This window comes from Ochotona curzoniae, unplaced genomic scaffold (genome assembly GCF_017591425.1).
Source record: "Ochotona curzoniae isolate NIBS_2020 unplaced genomic scaffold, NIBS_Ocur_1.0 contig_2723, whole genome shotgun sequence".
In the NCBI taxonomy this organism is placed as follows: domain Eukaryota; kingdom Metazoa; phylum Chordata; class Mammalia; order Lagomorpha; family Ochotonidae; genus Ochotona; species Ochotona curzoniae.
In genome coordinates, this window is record NW_024465573.1 from 4,679,482 (window position 1) to 4,695,649 (window position 16,168).

Genomic DNA, 16,168 nt, shown 5'->3' on the forward strand with positions numbered 1-16,168 from the left:
CCACAACCCCCTCCCATGGACATAACTGCATAGGTACTACGGAAACCAAAAATGACTTTAAGGGAACTGAAGCAAATATTAAAGCAAACTATAGACATCAACTCCACAACAATCAGCAATAACAATGGCTAACATTGTTTATAACCCATTGTTTAGTAGTGCTTGGCACTAGAAAGCCATTCTACCTGAGTTAGCTCTATGGGGTAAACCTTATTTTTGCACCTTCACTTCTTCCTATTCTATGGTAGAGAAAACTGACACAACAAAAGGCTTAGGAACTTGTATGAGATCACAATTCTCACAGAAAGATGAAGCTAAAACAGGCAGCCTCACTTCAGTACTTTCAGCCAAACCCTACATCCCTGGAGGACCATAGTCTTGAACTAGACATACAGCTGTCTGAAGGGGGTGAGCTACAGATAAAAGGGAATCTGCAGGTTGTAGGCAATGCTCAGATGAACTCCACCCATCAGGAATGAAGGGAAGCTCTTCAGAGTGGTCTTGGACCTGCATTAATGTAGGAACAAGCAGATGGTTTGCTACCGTTGGCCCTTTAATTAGCAGCAAGGAACAAGCTGCCTGCTATGTGCTTCCTTCTTGATCAAGTGCAGTGGAACAGCTTCAGTCCACAGCTGAGAATTGCGACTTCACAATCACCTCCCTTTCGTCTGATCTGTGTACCCATCACAAGCACCCCTAGCCAACCTTCCCTGTCAGTGTGCCGGGCTTTGAGTACGACTGGTGTTATAGAAACTGACAAGTAGATCAGGTGAATAACGAGCCCCACTCTCTCCAGGGCCCTCCTCCCTCCTGACAGTTGGTTAGATTTTCCCAATGTATCCTGCAACCCTGGGACCATAGGAGACTGCTTGTGTCACAACTGTTGAGGTGGCTGGCAGAAGAACAAGCCTGGGATGGTTACATTTTCCTCTTACTCAGTGTTTATCTTCCAAGGAGCTCAATAGCTTTGCCAGCATTTTTACAGGAACTCTTGCAGGCTCTGAGATGTTATGGATGCATCACTGTGGGTTCAAAGGAGCTAAAATCTAAGCGCTCAGTGCCTGGGTCAAGATCATCACAATAGGGGGTAGACAGTGAAATGCAAGGCCCCCTCAGTGAGGTGCCCTCCTTCTTCCTAATGAAGTTACCTTCTTCCCACATTCCCAAAAGTCTGATGGGGCAGGATAGCCACTCTCTGTCCCACACACCATCCAGGGAAGACAGCAGCTATCTTTGCCTCCATCTGGACCTGTGTGAGCCCACTGCTCGCAGGGGATCAGCTGGGGCTAGGGAACTGGCAGGGGTAGTAGGATGGTTAAAGCCCATTTTGTGAAATCTGCTGTCCTAGAGATAAAAGACTAAGTGATCCTTGGTTTTTAAGACCCGAATTCTGGGTAAACATGGAGTTCTTTGCAGGAACAGCCGCTCAATAAAGCAGGGGATTACTCTGCAAATCCTCCTGAAATCAAGAGGCAGCCTAGTGCTGCCAGCCAGGCTGGGGGCTGGCTCTCCCGTGTGTGGCTCCCACAGGTCCTGTGTGCTGTTGGTCCACCCCACTTCCCACAGTGGGTTCACACTGGCAGAGGCCCCAGAAGGCTCTGCTGTACCTCCCCTGGGGAACTGGGGAAAAAACATGGAGTCTGCCCACCCCATCCCAGGGAGGCCTGAGGGCAGAGCCCAGACCCTAGGAGCTGCAGCTCAGGAAAGATGGCCTTGGGATACATGGTGGAACCGTTCACAATAATTATCACTGTAAGCTTAGTTTTCTTCCAAACCACAGTCACCAAAAAGCATTAAAAACCACAAGTACATGCAAAAAAAAAAAAAAAGAAAGAGAGAAAGAGAGAAAAACCACTCCCAAAGCAGTTTTGATGCTTTGATGAAAATACCCAGAACTGGCAAGGGTGCTGTCAGAGACCTCAGTGCAGCTGGTAGGAGTGTAAACTGTTACAGCCTTACTAAAAGGCAATCTGGCAGGCCAGACCAGAATCCTTGAAGGCAAATCATTCCACCAGCCTTAAAAGTATGCATACCTTTAACTCAGTAATTCGACTTCTAGAAATTTATGCGAAGGAAATATTCATGCATGTGCATAAAGATTGATGTACAAAGATATGCAACCCAGTATTATTTATTACAGCACAAGATTGGAAACAACCTGTTTCTCTACCAATAAAGGGATGGTTACATAAATTACAAGACACCCATATGATAGGAAATGATGTCGACATTAAAATATTTGTAGAGAAAATATTTAATGACATGGGGGAATGCATGGCATACAATTATGTGTGGGGAGAAAGCAGCTTAGGGAGAAGTGTGTGCAATGCAATAATAAATTTTGGGAAAATCATGCCAAAAGCAGAAAGAATAGACATCAAAATTTAAAAGTGGTTAATTCTGGATGCTAGGACTCTAAATGAGCTTTCTGTTCTACGTGCTTCCCAAAATTGTGACAATGAACTACTCATGTTATTTATTTTTATTCATTTGTTCGAGAGACAGAGAAAAACAAATGGTTCCATTCGCTATTTTACTCTTCAAATGTCTATATATTCCAGGGTTAAAATCAAAAGCTGGGAACTTGGGACAGGCCTCCCAAGTGGATGGGATGAACCCGAGCACTTGATGTTTCACTGCTGACTCCCAGGATCTGTATAAGCTGTGCTCAGGAGCCTGAGGCAGGAAGTGAACCCAGGCACTGATATCTGGGATGTAGGTGTTCTAACCACATCTTTCAGCAAGACAAACACCTGTCCCTAAGCTTGTCATATTATTGGGAGGGGACAGGGAAGATGGCACTCAGCTGCATCTTCCAGCAGAAACAGAATACTTCTAGGGAAGAGGCTGCTTGCCCCCGACCTCCAGCTCTCCTCTAGGGACTGCTTCCTTAGCACTAGCTTGCACAGGGGATCTGTGCATTCCTAAGTGCCTTCACAAGGGGACTGGAGGGACATCTGTTGATAGAGTCAGGCTCTCACTCCCTGATCCCCACATTTCCAAAGGAGGACCCAATCAGCCTGCCTTTCTCAGGCTCTGAAACTTAAAGGAGTTTTTGTCCTTATTGACTTCATTGATCATTCCTCCAAACAGAAGAAAAAGGAAAAGAAAAATTCTCTCTTCTCTCTCTCTCTCTCTGAGTGTGTGTGTGTGTGTGTGTGTGTGTGTGTGTGTGTGTGAGAGAGAGAGAGAGAGAGAGAATCTACACAGACAGATGTGGCTTTGGAGCTGTGCAAAGTTACTATAGCAACAGGCTGAAGGGACAGCCCCAGGTACTGAAAGACTCATTCAAATCTCTTATTAACTTTGAGACAAAAACTGGCTGGGGAAAGGTGCGGAGGAGGACAGAAGGAGGGAGGAACCATCATCCTGCGAGTGCCTGCCATGATCCCTGCAGCTAGGCAGAGGTTAACAAGCTACCCTGCACCCCCAGTGGAAGGTGGCAAGTTGTGCTTAAATGAGCAATTAAAATGGCATGAGAAGGGGCCAGTGTGCCCAGAGGAGTCCAGGCAGCTGCCGAGAAGGAGCCGCGAGGAGCTGAGACAAAAGCCATGGGCCTGGCCCAGCCACCAGCCCAGGACCAAGTCTAAGCAACTTCAACGCTGTGCAGCTATCTATGGCTCTTTGTTCAGTATAGTCTTCCAGGTGCTGGCCTTGTCCAGACTCGGTTTCACTCCTGCAGTTGCCGTATGTAGGTGCATTTTTGGATTACAGGGCCAGGTCTTAGACAAGTCAGCTCATCACCCAGAATCTCCACGTCTTCATCTGTAGGGTAAAGACACTGACCCTCACATCACACCATCCTAGGGAGAACACATGCTTGGAATTTTCCCAGGGAGCACTGTCAGGTGCTCTACCTGGTATCAAGATGGAGTCAGTAGCGTACAGCCATGTAACGACTCTGCTTGTAAAATATGGGGTTAGATGCAGATTGCTTGGCAAGTGGCTCTGCCCCAGCCCCTGCACAATTTCCCCCCACCCTGGAACCCTCCTCTGTGCCCTGCCTGGCCTACCATGGTGTACCAAGAGCCAAATAACAGCACCCCCACCCCATCGTGATTCCTCCTTTCAGCCATTGGGCACAGTCCATGAGGACAGAAGCACAGGGAAGAGTTTGCAGTTCAGGTTCAGGTCTGGCCTAGAACTCCAAAAGCCCAGGTTGAGGAGGACTCCATGCAGGGCAAGGAGGGAGAAGGAAAAGGAGGAAGGATGCTCTGTGTCCCACAGCGTGCGCCCTGGCCCGGCTCCCACCTTCAGGAGGATGGTGTGGGACATGGAGGCATTGGCGTGGATGATGATGGTGGCGGTCTTGTCATCCCGGATCTCCTTGAGGAGTGGGGTGGGGTCCCGGGTGTCATCCAGCATCCGGACGGACAGTGTGTCCTTGGAGATAAGGAATTGCCGTAGCAGCTTCTCTAGGTTTAAAAGGCCTGGAGGGGAGAGAGGAGGAAGCCCTAAGGGTCTGCAGACCTGCCCCCCAAATCCCAGAGAAACGTGGGCAAGATAGGACCAGCATGTCTCCTTGGCAGGTAGTGCACGTCACAACATAACCTCAACAGGTTTCTCTACCTCTCTGAGCTTTAATGATTCCAGGGAAAACAAAAAGAATGTCCCTTAGCTCACCTCCCTGCCACTGCCTTGGGGAGTGCAATGGATGGCCTCCTGGACTGGCCCCAGTGCCAAGAGAAACTCCATTGGGTGGGGAAGAGTAATGTCCCAGAGCAGAAGTCACCAGGTCTCTAGAGCTCTTTCCCAGATACCAGGACCTTTCCACATGGTCTCAGCCTGGGAAGTGCAAGGCCAACTGCAGGGGCATGACAAGGAGTCCAGGAGTCAGCAGGAAAAGTGCCCAGAACACTTGCACCCCTGTGCCCTGCAGCTTGGCCTTGCCCTTGTTTTCATTCTGGGGGTGGTGTGGCAATCCTCTCAGAATTTCATGACCCAGACAAACAGGTCTAGGAAAACACTTTGAGCTCCTCGGAGCCACGTGGCTGCATTAAGGCAAAGTATAATAATAATCATAACAGAGTAGACTTTGAACTACACTCCAACATGCAAGGATCCATGCACAAAACAGAACAGAAAAATAGGACTGAGCATGAAGCATTATCCCCTCCTTGACACCACAGCTGAGACCAGAGGTCTGGACCCAGCAGGTCTGCAGGAGAGGGGACAAGTGTGTGGCAGGAGGGGTCCTTGTTTGGCAAAACAGCACACTCTGTTTGAGTGGAAAGAGAACCCATAGCCTTTTGCTCCCCAAAGCAGCAACATGAGGAACATTTACGGAACCCTTATGTGTTCCAGTTAATGTGCTCAAACATTTTTACAAGGCTTATCTCATTGAAGTCCTCACAAGGATCCTATAAATGCTTGTAATCCCCAGTTTACGGAGAATGAGAGGCAAGGAGGATGAGCAGCTCTTAACATATGTGCAATTGGCATGGGAAGGGCTAGTTTTCCACCCAGATCAAGTACTCCATGTGGCTGGTTTCTGGTTGATGAAACCTTAAGTCTGGGTATACCTCCAATACTACCTCAGGGGCCTCTTCCCTGCACACGTTACCCACAGTCCTCACACTCAGGGATCAGAAGGTGACCCACAGCTGTGGGTCTGTCTCCTTCCCACCCTCATTCCATGAGACCCAGGCTTCCCCATGGAACAAACCTCAGCAGGAGTGGTAGACCCAGTGCTCAGGCAGAACCAGCAAGAACCTGAAGCCAATGTTTGTTGTGTTATTCTGTTTTGTTCTGTTTTAATGCAGGAGACAAATGGAGCAGGGTCAAGAGCCTGGCATAGTAAAAATAGAAGCTCTGGGAAGGAGCTGGAGGCTGTGGCAAAGACAAAAGCCCCAGCGGGCCTACTGTTTGCAGCCCTGCTACATAAGTTACAATTTGGAGTTGGTCTTGACAGATGCTGGGAAAGAGCTACTTGCACCTGTGCCCCTGCAACCCTTCAACTTTCGGTCCATCCTGACCCAAGTGATCTGGATTCCAGCTCTGGGTCAGCTCCTTCAGCGCTCCACTCTTTCTCTGTGACATAGGTTAAAGAGATGAGAAAGCATGCTGGGAAGTGGGATGAACAGTCCGCCATGTCACTGCTCTTGTGGATACTTAGCCCCTCCGAGTTCAAAGGGCAGGTGCAGTCAGGCAGCTCTTCCCTCACAGAGTGAAAAGCCGGGGAAGCTCATGACTGCTCAACCAACACTCATGATGTGCTCTGAGTGCCAGGCACCACATGGCAAGACACCAGGCAAGGAAGATAGACAGTTCATGGAACTTGCATCTACTTCTACAATTCCGGTCACTTCTGGTTGCCTGGACTTGTTTGGTTTTTCAGAGGGTGGGCCGATTTTATCATATCTATAACATGAAGAAAATATTCTCTGTAACTTCTTCAGACATACTCTGGAAAGTAAAGACTCACTTGGACAAAGGCGTGACCACTCAACCCTGGAAAGTAACAGGGAGTCTGGGACAGGTCACAGAGCTGGCACTCCTAGGAAGACTGTGGGTGTGGGAGCACACTGTTGGAGTGGCAACAGGGGATGGACAGTGGAAGTGAAACCCCCAGGTCCTGGTGTGTGGTGTGGAAAAGCTTTAGAGCCAGGCTGGGAAGGAGGCCGAATCCTCTGGGATTCTTCACATGGGCAATGAAATTCAGTGGGATGAGACAGGAAGCCCAGGGGAAGACAGCAGGATTATGCACAGCACAGTGACGCCTGACAAAGGCAGCCCAGGAGTCCCTCATCCCATTAAAACTGGCAGGTGCACTGAGCTCCCTGGGAAAGATAGCCACCAGGTGTCAGGTAAACTGGTCACCCTGTTCCCATCAGTCCCCAATCCAGTGCTGCTACCTTTTTAGCAAGGAGCACAATGGCTCCCCTATCCAACCAAGACTCTGTGTGTGCTAAAAGGCAGAGCAGGAGAGGGGACAAGACAGTCTCCAAGGAGGTCTTCATCTCACCCTTTAGTTACGTCCTTCATTTTCCTAACCAATGAGACACTTGATATACACAAAGAATGCAAAGGCAGCTTGTGAATGCCAGCACTTGACCGTTGATTTAGTTCTTAGTGTGGCCACACTCCACCCCACTATACCTCCTTGTTCCCACCTGTGAAATCTAAAGACTTACAGGTCCTTAAAAGGATGTTAGGCATGTTGATGGGGTCATCTACAAGGAGCTGGACAAACCTTTTGTCCATCAAGAAGTCTTTCACTCCATCGCCTCCCAGGAACTCTTTCTCTATCCTCCTGACCTCCCCATCTCTGACTTCACTCAAATCATAAGGGATTTGCTACCAGACTCCCTCCTATCAAAGTGAGTCCTAAAACCATGTATAGTATCTGATAGCTTACAGATGCTCCTTGATTTATAACGGTGTCACAGCCCCATAAACCCAACAAAAGCTGAAAATACTAGGATGATAATGTACTGGCTACAGTTTCTACTGAATGTATACAGTTTTTGTACACCATCATGAAGGGGACCATTGTAATACTCATTTCTATCCAGAGGTGGCCTGTAAATCTGTGTCTGTGTGTGTATGCAATGGGACATGAGAAAGAACTTCAAAACTTTGATAGAAATGGAATTAAAAGTTGCCATGTTCCTGGATCATCAGGATCAACATTATCAAAATGTTCATATTACCAAAAGTAATACACAGATTCAACGTGATCCCAATTAAAATCCCATCAATATTTTTCTCAGAAATAGAAAATATATACAAAAGCTCATCTGGAAACACAAGAGGCTAATGAATAGCCAAAGCTATCCTGAAGAATAAAAAATCAAGTTGGAGGAATCACATTTTAGATCTCAAGACATACTTTAGGGCAGTGGTCATCAAAACAGTCTGGTATTGGTACAGAAACAGAGAAGAAATAAAAACAAAATAGAAACCCCAGAAGGGAGCCCACATATGTATAGCCAACTGCTCTTTGATAAGAGGACTGAAAATAATCCAGGGGAAAAGCCTGGTCTGGTCTCTTCCACAAATACTGTTGGGACAATTAGATAGCAGCCTGCAGAGGTAAGAAGCAAGACCCCCCACTTTTCACCTTACACAAAAATCAACACCAAATGGATCAAGGACCTAAATCTGCACCCAGAAACCATCAAACTATTAGAGGAAAACATAGGAAGCACTCTCCAAGATACAGGAATTAGAAAAGACTTCTTAGAAAAGACATGAAAAGCACACAGTCAAAACCAAAATAAACAAATAGAGCTACATCAAGCTCAGAAGCTTCTGTACAGCAAAGGAAATGGTCAACAAAGTGAAGAAGTGACCAACAGAATGAGAGAAATTCTCTGCACACTACACAACCAATAGGTAATTAATACCCAGGATTTACAAAGAGATTCAGAAACTCAATGACAATAAAATAGACAACCTTGTGAAGAAATAAGTGAAAGAAATGAACAGATATTTTTCAAAAGAACAAATTCAAACAGCTAATAGACATAGCAAAAATGCTCAGGCTCCCTAGTTGTCAGGGAAATACAAATGAAAACTACACTGAGGTTCTACTTAACTCCAGTGAGGTTGGCCTACATTCAGAACTCTACTAACAATACATGCTGGCACGGATGTGAGGAGAAAAGTACCCTTATTCACTGTTGGTGGGAGTGTACGCTAATACAACCATTACAGAAATCAGTATGGAGAGTGATAAGAGAACTGAAAATTGATCTGCTTTATGACCTAGCTATCCCACCTCTGAGAACATATCCAAAAGAAATAAAATCTGCATATGAGAAAGAGATCTGTAATCCTACATTTACAGGAACACAATCTACAACAGGAGACAAGGAAACAACCCAGATGCTGGTCAAAAGCAGAGTAGATAAGGAAACTCTGGTGCATCTACTCCATAGAATACTACTCAGTCATTAAAAAGAATTAAATTCTAGCATTTAAAACCAAATGGTCCCAACTTGAGACCATATACTCAGTGAAATAAGTCAATACCAAAAGGACAAATATCATACATCCTCTCTGATATAAGGTAACCTTCATGCAAAATATGAGATCAATAATCCTTTCCATACTGTTTGTGCTGCATCTCAGGGGTTTGAATTTTTGTTTTTATTTTCATTCATTCAAAAAGGTTTTTATCTTATTAATTTCCTCATTGATTCATAGGACACACAATAGCATCGATTCCTTCAAGAAGGTTTTTTATTTTCATTTCTTCAGTGGCACATTGGTCATTCAGTAGCATGTTATTTAACCTCATGTTGTTAATTTTCAGTTCTTTCTTCCTGTTGCTGATTTTGTTTTTTGGCTTTTCATTTAAGGAGATTCAAACTATGTAATAGAGTATCACATCCAGATTTGAAGATACAATGCAATATGCATCTCTACTTTCATTTTAAAATGAAAGATGGACTCTCTGCCATTGTCCACACCTACAATGTCAGGATATACTTAAATAGCAGAATGATGGACTTATGACTGATTATGAAGGACTACGTTATTGAATGATACAGGAGAAATTTGTAAGGGGTGGGGGGGGAGACTTGGGGAATAGGAAGGGAAATCCCAGAGCCTCTGGAACCATATCATAAAATAATAAAATAAAATAAAGCAATTATACACACACATATGCCTGTGAGGGTGATGTTGTGGCACAATGTTTTGTATCTGATTATCTTCTATTTCTGATGGACTTTTTGAAGTGCCCTATGTGTAGCTATCATATGTGACACATGTACAGGCATGAATTATTTCACAGTATTAGGAAGGATCCTTCCAAACCTCTCTGCACATTCCCAGCACATGATTCTTGCTGGTTTGGATTGAAGCCTGCTGCACAGGCTTTGGATTGGCTCATCTCTGGTCATTGACGCTATCTGGGAAGTAAACCAGCAGATGCGAGATTCTCTCTCTTTCACTCTCTCTCTCTCACTCCCCTCTCTTTAACTCTGATCTTCAAGTAAAGTAAACCATCTAAAAAAAAAAAAACAGAACAGTGATGTCTTTCCAGTCTAGAGATTCTCTAATTTTATGAATCAAAAGATAACTTTTGCAATTCCAAGCAGCAGAAGCAATTTGCAGAAAGTATGGTTTAATCGCATGAAGCATGTTAATTTTTTATGTCATTCTAGCCTTTTCCAGCTGTTGCTCTCACCCCTGCCTAAAGCTCTCAAAAGATTTACCCAAGGGAGTTGCCAGCACAAGGGGTTAAAAGCTGCTCTCCTCCCCTGCATGCCCTCCACCTCCACCTTTACCCCAGCGCTTGTCTCCTAATCTCCTGCGCAGAACACTGGCCCAGCAGTAGATCTGCCTGCCAAGTCTGAGGCTGAGAGGGATCTGGGGAACCTATTAGTCTCGCCCAGGATGCAGTAGGATGGATCGATGAGAGACTCAGCAGGTCGGCCATTCTGAGAGGAAAGAGGGAGGCTGGCCACTGCAACTGGAAGGCATGAGTGGGGAAGGGCAGGGGAGCCCTTCTAGGGTGGGACACAGCTGCAGAACAAGAGCACACACACTTAAATGATACAACTGCAGGGCACACAGGACTCCGGAATAAAAATAAATAAATAAAACACAAACACCTGTCTCAGCTGGCCTCCATCCTTCCTTTCCAAATGATGCTCTTTGCATAACACTTTGGCCCTGGAAAACACTCATATTCCCAGCAGCACTTTTAACTCTTGACAGAAGTATAGGTTTATGTGACTAGGATTTAATGAGATAATACAAGTTGCATATGAACCTTGAGCCTGGTAAGTCTGGCCAGCATCCTCAGCCCCAGGGTGTCTGGGTGTCAGATCTCTCCTATGGAGCTGATCCTGACCAAAGAGATGGGATGATGAGGGTCCAAGGTGTCATCAGGTGAAGACACCACACAGGCTCAAGGACTGGAATGAATGACTGAACCTGACTCTGGGTTTGGTCCCATCCCACACCTGAGCTTTTTGGTTTCAGGAATGGGAGCAGCTGGCAGGGGCTGCCTACATTGCCTTGTTGAGGCCATTCCTTCTGCAATGGCAAGGCTGGACACAGGAAGAACCTGAAACTCCAGGCTCCCACTGGCCTCTTCCAGCTTCCAGCTTGGGCCATGGCTAATGGGGCCAACTGGATACATCTCTGCCCTTAGAACAGCTTCTCTATCGCCTGAGCTCATTCATATGCAGTTGATTCAGTACTCACTGGTCCCTGGGAGGCAGTACGTGGGATGAGTCCTGAGGAAAGAAGTAACCATTGAAACGAGCAGGAAAGCAACAGACATCACAGAGCTAAGGACTGGGCACAGGCCAGGACCCAAGTTTCCTGACTCCAAGTCCTCTGATCTCACCACTCAGGTTGGCATGGGAGGGTCACATTCCTTCTATGATTGCAGAAGACAGTCCCTCTCTTGATCTCTTCCACAGCCATAGGAGAGGGGAGAAAAGCTGGCAAGAATCATATAATCTTGTTAAAGAACTTAATCTTTCTCTCATGCCTAAAAGGCTATTAAGAGGGGCCATATTATATGGTTATTATGAGTTACAGGATTAAAACTGAGGGTTTAGAGTTTAAATGAGATAATGTGAAAATCACATTATCACATTACCAAACAGTAAGTGCCCAGCAAGGGGAGTCTTGCAGCCTTCTGATGGATTAGAATACAGATGTGTGGTTAATTTTGTGTCATTAAGAGCCCAAGACTTCATGCAGTGCCTCCCAGGGCCACATAGGTTGGCCCACTGTGCCCTGTCTTTTTCTGGGGTCCTGAGTTTCATTCTCGGTTCTCCATTCCCCATTGCAATGGCCAGGGTTACACGATGAGATCACGGTGATGAATGATACAAGGTGTTTTGAGTGGCATGGTTTACCCATCAGCTACCATGATCCCCTATCACACAGGAGGGAATGCAGGCCCAGAGAGGGGCAGTCACCCAGCTCCTGAGCAGGGGTGCAGGTAGGTATGTGTGGCTAACAAAATGGATGTCTCCTTATTCCACCAACCTGCTTTGCCTCCAGGCAGCACTTCCTCACTTTGAGCCAAAGGTGCTTGGAGACGCATCAAAGCCCACCTCTTTCCAACAAAAGGAGCCATGGTGTGTGGACGCAGAAGGACAGAGCTGAGCCTCCACTCACTCTTGCTTCAGGTCCTGTATTGGTCTCACTCAAATGAGATCCCAGAAAAGGGAAGAAGAAAAAACTCCTGTGTGCTCAGCCTTTCCTTGCTTCAGACACAACTGTACCCTCTGCGTATGTTGATCCATTTGATGTACCCCCCTCCACCTGCCATCAGGGGAGGGAAGCACTCTCAACTACTATTTTGAAGATGAGACAATAAAGGCTAGACAGAGATGTCTCTTTCCTAAGATCACACACATAGAGAAGGCATAGATGGGGCAGGACCTGCAGTATAAAAGGGCTATTGTAACTTAGGAAAGAAACACCAACGTCAGAGAGAGTGGGAGAACGAGAGAGCACTGGCAGGAAAGTGAACAGCATATGGCACCAACTGGGCAAATATTCGGACTGTCAGCAGCTGGTTCAGGGGCAGGGTGGGCAATCTGAATCACAGACCTTGGAAGCCTCCACACAGCCAGTTCCTCAGGCACCATAGAGATGTCACGGCAGGTCCCCCAGTGCATCCCCTCCCCTAGTCTCATCAGAAACAGGCACTTGTGGATGTTGTGATTTCTCCCCATTAAAGAAAAATGTGATTTACACCATCTGCCTGCTTGGTCTAAAACCTGCTTATTAAAAATCTACTTTTGGGAGCAGGAGAATAAATGGCAGGATTCCCTGCGGACCCCTCCCCATCACATCACCATCTTGATGCTGAGAAAACAGAATTAGACCCCTGCTGCTAACTGTGTGTGTCATGTTTCTGCGTTTCCTTCAAGGTGCTTAGTGTCACTGCCCTCCAGTCATCACCCCTGATCCTTTGATTAGATTTTAATTTCTGAACCTTTTCTACTATGGCCCACTTTCTTTTAGCACCCTGGACAGAGGCATTCCAGGAGCAGGTGTGTGTGGCTGCTGAGTGGCCCTAGGATGTGTGGCCTGGCTTCTCCTGTACTAGCTTGCCCATGTCCTAGTCTGTGCTCAGCTACGCTGCTCACCCTGCTCCAGAGTGGCCCTGCCCTTCGAACCATACCATCCCCGACAAGGACAGCTCACTCGAGCTGGCGCTGTGCAGCTGAGGCGGTGGGACAGGCCAGCAGGGGGAAGCCCCAGCTTGAGAGTTAGAGAACTTGGCTTTTGCCAAAGACCAGCTGCATGCCCTCAAGTCCCTTAACAGCTCTAAGATGGTTTTCTCAGCTCACGAATGACTGGGGATGAGGAAGGCAAAATGGGAAAACATGAGTGGAAGTGCTTTGCCATCTGCATGGAACAGTTTGAATGTCAAAGAATGTCAGGCTTCTAATGAAAAGAACCCTGGGCAGGGAGGTCATAGAATCCAGCACACTGCTCAGCGCACAGTAGGTACCTAACAAACATCAGAGCAATGCCCAAGAACTGAAGCACAAGACACAGGGCTCAGCCTAGAAAGCAAGAGGGACTGTAGTTAGACACGAGAAAGAACTTCCTATCAGGATGGTGAGACACTACAGGGCAATCTTTGACTGGATATGCTAAGGGCTTGTTCTCTGCCTCTGAACACCGCTTCTCTGTGTGAGTGTGAGGCAGACCAGCTCAGTCCTGCCTGGTGGGCTTGTGAAGGACAGTTTCATGGGACAGTCCCTGATTCTATCCTAATATTCAACAGTGTGAGGATGCCATGATGAAGCAGGTCTCTTAGCAGAATGCAACACTTCCCTCAGCATTCCACAAACAGCCCCTCTGTGGACTGGAATCACTACCTGGGGACCAATGGTCAGAGCTATTTACAAGATGATCAGGTAAATAGTTGTCTGGCCCACAAGAATGTGCACTGTGACCTCCACAGGGGAAATCAAACGAAGGGCTCTAAAAACGTCTTTTGTCACAGAACCTTATCCACACACATTCATCTTCAAAGTAATGCCATTCTGTGGAACTTCCTGCAGCAGCAATGGGGTGCACTTGAACTGCAGCTGGCAAGATTGAAGAACTGTGTTCAGATGTGTTTTCCTTTTAATGAATTCAGATTTAAATACAAAAAGCTACACATGCCTTGTGTCTACCACTTTGGCTGACATGGCTCCAGGGAACCTGGTCTGAGAAACAGTAGTGTAATGGTAATGGTGGTATACTGGACTAGGATCTAGAGAACCAAGGTTGGTCAAATCCCATTTCTATTGTTGACTACATCAGGGATTCCAGGCAAGTCATGCTGTAAACTGGGCCTCAGTTTTGTCTTCTGGAAAGCAAGTGGTTCGACCAGGTTCTCTGGGATGCTGAAACAGCCTCTCTACGGAATTGTGCCTGAGACCTCCAGTGCAGCCCAAGTCCTGTGAGGAAGACAGGTCAGCTTACTGTCCTAACTGCATTGTGTGTATAGGCCTGCTGAGATCTCCAATGAGGTTGCCCCATCTCTGAGAACACAGCCTATGTGTTCTTCTCTTTCATCTTATGCATGCCACAACACAGGTGAAACTCATGAGGCGCTTGACAAACGCCCATTGATTGGCTATCAAGGCACTCATCCACCTTGCTAGTCCCTCTCAGGGCCTGCCTGCTAAACAAAGCTCAGAACCAGGTTCCCCCAAGTTGGAGGATTTCCAACTCCTGAGATTTCATTTTAGTTCTCTACTCCTCTGCCTTTTTTAATGTACTTCAAACTAGTAGATCCCTCTGCCCAGGGCCCACCCATGATTATAATTCACTTTCCTCTGAGGACATCCATCAGGGGAGAGAGATTCAAGGGTCCTGAGTTGAGGGGGGACCAAGTCCACATGCCCCTGCACATGCCACTCAGGTGTACCTGCTCTCTTCCCAACTTGAACCACTATCGACTCCAAGCTCTAATCAATGACTCCCTGGCAGACACAGCGTCAGGATTCTTCCTTCCTTCTCTCAATCCTCACCTGAAAGGATTCATCTTTTTGTGTCTTCTAGCAGCCCTGTGGGCAGGGACCATTCCTACATGACAAGCCTCAAGGCACATGGAACACTCAGCACAAACTCAGTGCCTTCTCAAATTGGTGACAAGGACCATTTCCTCTCTGCCCTCACCAGAGGGTTCTGAAAGGAGCAATATGCCGTAGTGACAAGACCCGGATTTGAGGTTGGGCCTGTGGTGGTTGATATTATATGAGCCCAGGAAAGCCACTTCACCTCCCTGAGTTTCACCGTCCTCAGCTTTGAAGCAGCCACCCAAACCCAAGGAGTGGTGGCTATAATTCAGTGAGACAAAGCAAAAGCACCTTATGAGACTCTCCCACTGTTTCTTTGGTAACACAGGGTAAAAGCTCCACACATTTGTGTATGTGTTGGACCTGAGAGGGAATGCATAGGTGGAGGTGGTCAGGTATAAAGTTCTGGTGGAGTAGGTGTCCCTGACTGTGACATGGCAGAGCACAGAGTGGTTCTCATGGAAGAAGAAATCTCTCCACTGGGGCAACCTTCAAGGACCATAGGCTAAAAGCCAGCAACAGGTGAGCCATGCAAGACACAGTGAGAGCACCTGCAGCCGGCACCTGCCTGATCGCATGTGGGTGTGCAGCTGCCACTGGGAGCACACAGCTGCTAGACAGTGTCGGCTGAAATTAGCTAAATCTCAAAAACACTAAATTTATGTCACAAATTGTCTGGGAGTCAGAGAAGACACGTTACTAAAACCTGCATTTGTAGGGGGGAAAAGATTTATCAGGAATTGACCTTGGACCCTGTTCTATCAGCAAAACCTGCTCTTCAGGGGAAAGAAGCTCTTCAACTCATCAAGTACAAATGCATTCAATTTCATATTTTCCCCCTCTCTCTGTAGCTCCTCAACAATGAGGCTGAAAAAGTGGGAATTGAGTTTGCAGATGCAAAAAAGGCTTGGCAGCTGGCCAGTCTTGTTTCAACCCAGCTCCATTTTTGCAATGTCAGAGAGTCCTAGCAAAGGGCACTCCTCTCTCTCTCTCTCTCTCTCTCTCTCTCTCTCTCTCTCTCTCTCTCAGACACACACACACACACACACACAACCTAAGGACATACAGCAATGACCAAACCCATTGATTATGGGCCCTGAGATCTGAGGGACCCCCTCCCACAAACCAGCCACCGCACCTACAGCCCCAGGCATGGGCAC

At 46.9% G+C, this 16,168-nt stretch overlaps 1 protein-coding gene across 1 annotated transcript in view; it reads right to left on the reverse strand.

Moving 5' to 3' along the window:
• The window catches only part of GRIK4 (glutamate ionotropic receptor kainate type subunit 4), a 297,510-nt gene that overhangs the window by 133,720 nt on the left and 147,622 nt on the right, over positions 1-16,168 (reverse strand). The window contains exon 6 of the mRNA XM_040976817.1: positions 4,252-4,430. Within this exon, the coding sequence (XP_040832751.1) occupies positions 4,252-4,430 (179 nt within the window). The remainder of the gene's footprint in view (positions 1-4,251; positions 4,431-16,168) is intronic.